Below are 3,399 nucleotides of genomic sequence, written 5' to 3'. Positions count from 1 at the left end.
GTGGAGGGGGGAGCAGAGGAAAGGAAGCGAGGAAGCAAAGCCAAAGTTGATCTGGAATAAGGGAGCGCGGCCAGCCCTCTGCCAGGCTGCGCGCTGGAGTGAGGTCTCCAGCCCCCTCCGCCGGGAGAGGTGCCCGCAAGTCAGCGATGGCCGGAGAGCTCAGCATCGGAGCCGAGCTGCCCACTAGCCCCCTGGCCATGGAGTATGTCAACGACTTCGACCTAATGAAGTTCGACGTGAAGAAGGAGCCCCTGGGCAGGAACGACCGCTCGGGCAGGCACTGCACCCGCCTGCAGCCTGCTGGCTCCGTCTCCTCCACCCCCATCAGCACCCCCTGCAGCTCCGTGCCCTCCTCGCCCAGCTTCAGCCCCACCGAGCAGAAGACCCACTTGGAGGACCTGTACTGGATGGCCAACAGCTATCAGCAGATGAACCCCGAGGCACTGAACCTCACCCCAGAGGATGCTGTTGAAGCCCTCATTGGGTCTCACCAGGTGTCCCAGCAGCTGCAAGGCTTCGAGAGCTTCCGGGCCCACCACCACCACCATCACCATCATCACCAACACCACCACCAGTACACCGCGGTCACTCACGAAGACCTGGCCGGCAGCGGGCACACTCACCACCACCACCATCATCATCACCAGGCCTCTCCCACTCCCTCCACCTCCTCCAGCTCCTCCCAGCAGCTCCAGAACTCGCACCAGCAGCATCCCCCCTCCAGCAGCGTGGAGGACCGGTTCTCAGATGACCAGCTGGTCTCCATGTCCGTGAGGGAGCTCAATAGGCACCTCCGAGGCTTCACCAAAGACGAGGTGATCCGCCTCAAGCAGAAGAGGAGGACCTTGAAGAACAGGGGCTATGCCCAGTCCTGCAGGTATAAACGTGTCCAGCAGAAACACCACCTGGAGAATGAAAAGACCCAGCTCATTCAGCAGGTGGAACAGCTCAAGCAAGAAGTGACCCGGCTTGCCAGAGAGAGAGACGCCTACAAGCTCAAGTGTGAGAAACTTGCCAGCAATGGCTTCAGAGAGGCCGGCTCCACCAGTGACAACCCGTCTTCCCCTGAGTTCTTCATGTGAGTGCTTAACAAAAATAATTAAAAAAAACAAACAAAAAACCCCACCCCCAAACCTGACCCCTGTCACCTTCCCCCCCTGCTCCCATCCTCCTCTGACATCTCCATCCATCTGTCTGCTTGACTAGAGAGAAAGAAGGAGAGAAAAATAGAGACTTGATTTTTTTTTTTTAATTGCAGCATCCAGTCTTCTAGAGTAGCTGTGGGAAAAGTAGGCTGGGGGTGGGGATGGGAGAGGTAAAGTGCAACTTTTCAACTTTGGTTTGCGAGTTAGAGAGAGGGACAGAGGCAGAGGAGAAAAGGACAAGTGAAGCATTTTATAGATCACTTGCTTGCAGAGCGAGATGGACTTTAAGAAAATAATAATAAAAAGGACAATGAACAAGCCATCTATAACATACTGCCTGCTTGGACAGAGAGAGGACAGAGCCAGCACCATCTCATGCACAATTTACCTGCTTGGAAAAAGAGAATAAATAAAAAGGACAATATATGCAAAACTCTTCATATATTGCCTGCTTTGAGAAATAAGTTACAGGACTCAGATGGGACAATTCAATCTAAGAAAGGAAAGAAAGAATGAAAGAAAGAAAAAAAACTCATCAGTTTTATTGCCTGCTTGATTATATAGAAAAATACGAAAATCTGCATTAAAAATATTAATCCTGCATGCTGGACATGTATGGTAATAATTTCTATTTTGTACCATTTTCTTGTTTAACTATAGCATGTTGATCATCGACCATAGATTTCTGTTGTTGTTTTGTTTCATCAATAAGAAAAGCATCACAAGTTATTGAAAGTTTTCACTGCTTGTGCAGTTTTGTTCGTTGGTTTTTGCTCTCTTATTTTCTTTTATGGTTGTTAGCTTGTAAATATCTGCTACTTCAAACCGCACAGGAGAAAAAAAAAAAACCACACAAAAACAAAATAACATTTCAGCAGGCTGGTTATACGGTTTTTTGGTATTAAAGAGATACTTAAAGGAAAAGTTATGGGCATTTTGCATTAGAAAAAAACCCAACTTTGTATATCTGGTAAAAAAAAAAACCACACAAAAACAAAATAACATTTCAGCAGGCTGGTTATACGGTTTTTTGGTATTAAAGAGATACTTAAAGGAAAAGTTATGGGCATTTTGCATTAGAAAAAAACCCAACTTTGTATATCTGGTGCACTTTTAAGTTGTTTTTGTTTTTTTTTTTTAGTTTTCATTTTGGTTGTTGTTTGTTGGGGCAGAAGCAAAAACGCCTGAATGACATTAACAAACCTAAACTTAACAGGGAAAAACTCTCCTCGGTCACTAGAGCCTCCTCCATGCTTTAAAGTGGCAGCAAAGCTCTTTCCTTCAGGACAATTCCCAGCCTGGAGTGGTGAGGCTTGGCCATGTAGTTTCCCTTCTGATTGTACACTCAGGAAGCGAGATACCAGAAAAAAACCTGCCCCTTGATTTTTTCGGTATATAAAGAAAAAAAAACCAACAAACCCAAACCCACCAACCCCCTCCTGGTTCCGAGTCAGGCTGCCAGAGCAGCGAGGGCTCGCTGTCGCCACTGAAGTTGGGTTTCTCAATGGCAGCAGCGGGTGAGTGGGCTGGAAAAGCACAGAAAACTACAAGGTTTAGTGTTTTGTGGTGTTTTTTTTTTAAAGAAGACATACTGCAACTTTTAAGTTTATTCTTTTGCCATGATTTGTAATCTGCTTCTCTGCTTCCCTATGCAGCAAGTGAAAGTTTTAGCCAAAATTTATTTGCAGTTGTTTAGTAGTAGTAGTTTGGAGTCTTATGGGTGTTTTTATTACTTTTTTTTTTCCTCCTGCAGGTCAGTAAAAGGATTTACGTTGCACTGACAAAAATACCAAAATGAAAACTTATTTTTTAGTTTCCTTTTAGGATAGCTGGCACTGCTGGCCGGATGCATTTTAAGTTTGTATTAGTTTATAAATTAACAGTAATAACAAGATTGTAATGAACAGCATGGTGCTTGCAGTTTTAAATATTGTGGATATTAGTCATGCATCAGAAAACGATCTTTGGTTTTTACTGATTCAACTGTGTTGAAATCAAAACATTGCAGCAGCGGAAAAAAAATTGTTTTTATTTCATGTAAAGTTCTGAAGGGATCAATTTCAAATCCTGCTTATGATATGAAAAATATTAAAAAACCTGGTCTATTGTAGTTTTATTCAGACTGGTTTCTGTTTTTGGTTATTAAAATTATTTCCTATTTTGCTTATTAAAATCATTGAAATGGCATTTCTTGGAGGGACCTGCTTCTCTGACGTCTCGTGTTCCAAAAAAAAAAAAAAAACCAAACCCCAAA

The 3,399-nt window shown here is 44.1% G+C and overlaps 1 protein-coding gene across 1 annotated transcript; it reads left to right on the top strand.

Annotated features, from left to right (window-relative positions):
- Positions 1–6: 6 nt before the first annotated feature.
- On the top strand, positions 7–1,122 carry MAFB (v-maf avian musculoaponeurotic fibrosarcoma oncogene homolog B). Its single transcript, XM_010133504.1, has one exon. It carries the CDS (start codon positions 147–149, stop codon positions 1,080–1,082), a length of 936 nt encoding a protein of 311 aa, XP_010131806.1. The 5' UTR covers positions 7–146; the 3' UTR covers positions 1,083–1,122.
- Positions 1,123–3,399: the final 2,277 nt, after the last annotated feature.

The sequence above is a fragment of the Buceros rhinoceros genome, unplaced genomic scaffold (genome assembly GCF_000710305.1).
Source record: "Buceros rhinoceros silvestris isolate BGI_N320 unplaced genomic scaffold, ASM71030v1 scaffold34713, whole genome shotgun sequence".
NCBI lineage: Eukaryota > Metazoa > Chordata > Aves > Bucerotiformes > Bucerotidae > Buceros > Buceros rhinoceros.
This window is presented reverse-complemented; position numbering and strand designations above follow the sequence as displayed.

Bases quoted from the DNA above. Each gene is read 5' to 3' on its own strand.
- MAFB (XM_010133504.1), top strand. From the start codon at position 147: ATGGCCGGAGAGCTCAGCATCGGAGCCGAGCTGCCCACTAGCCCCCTG.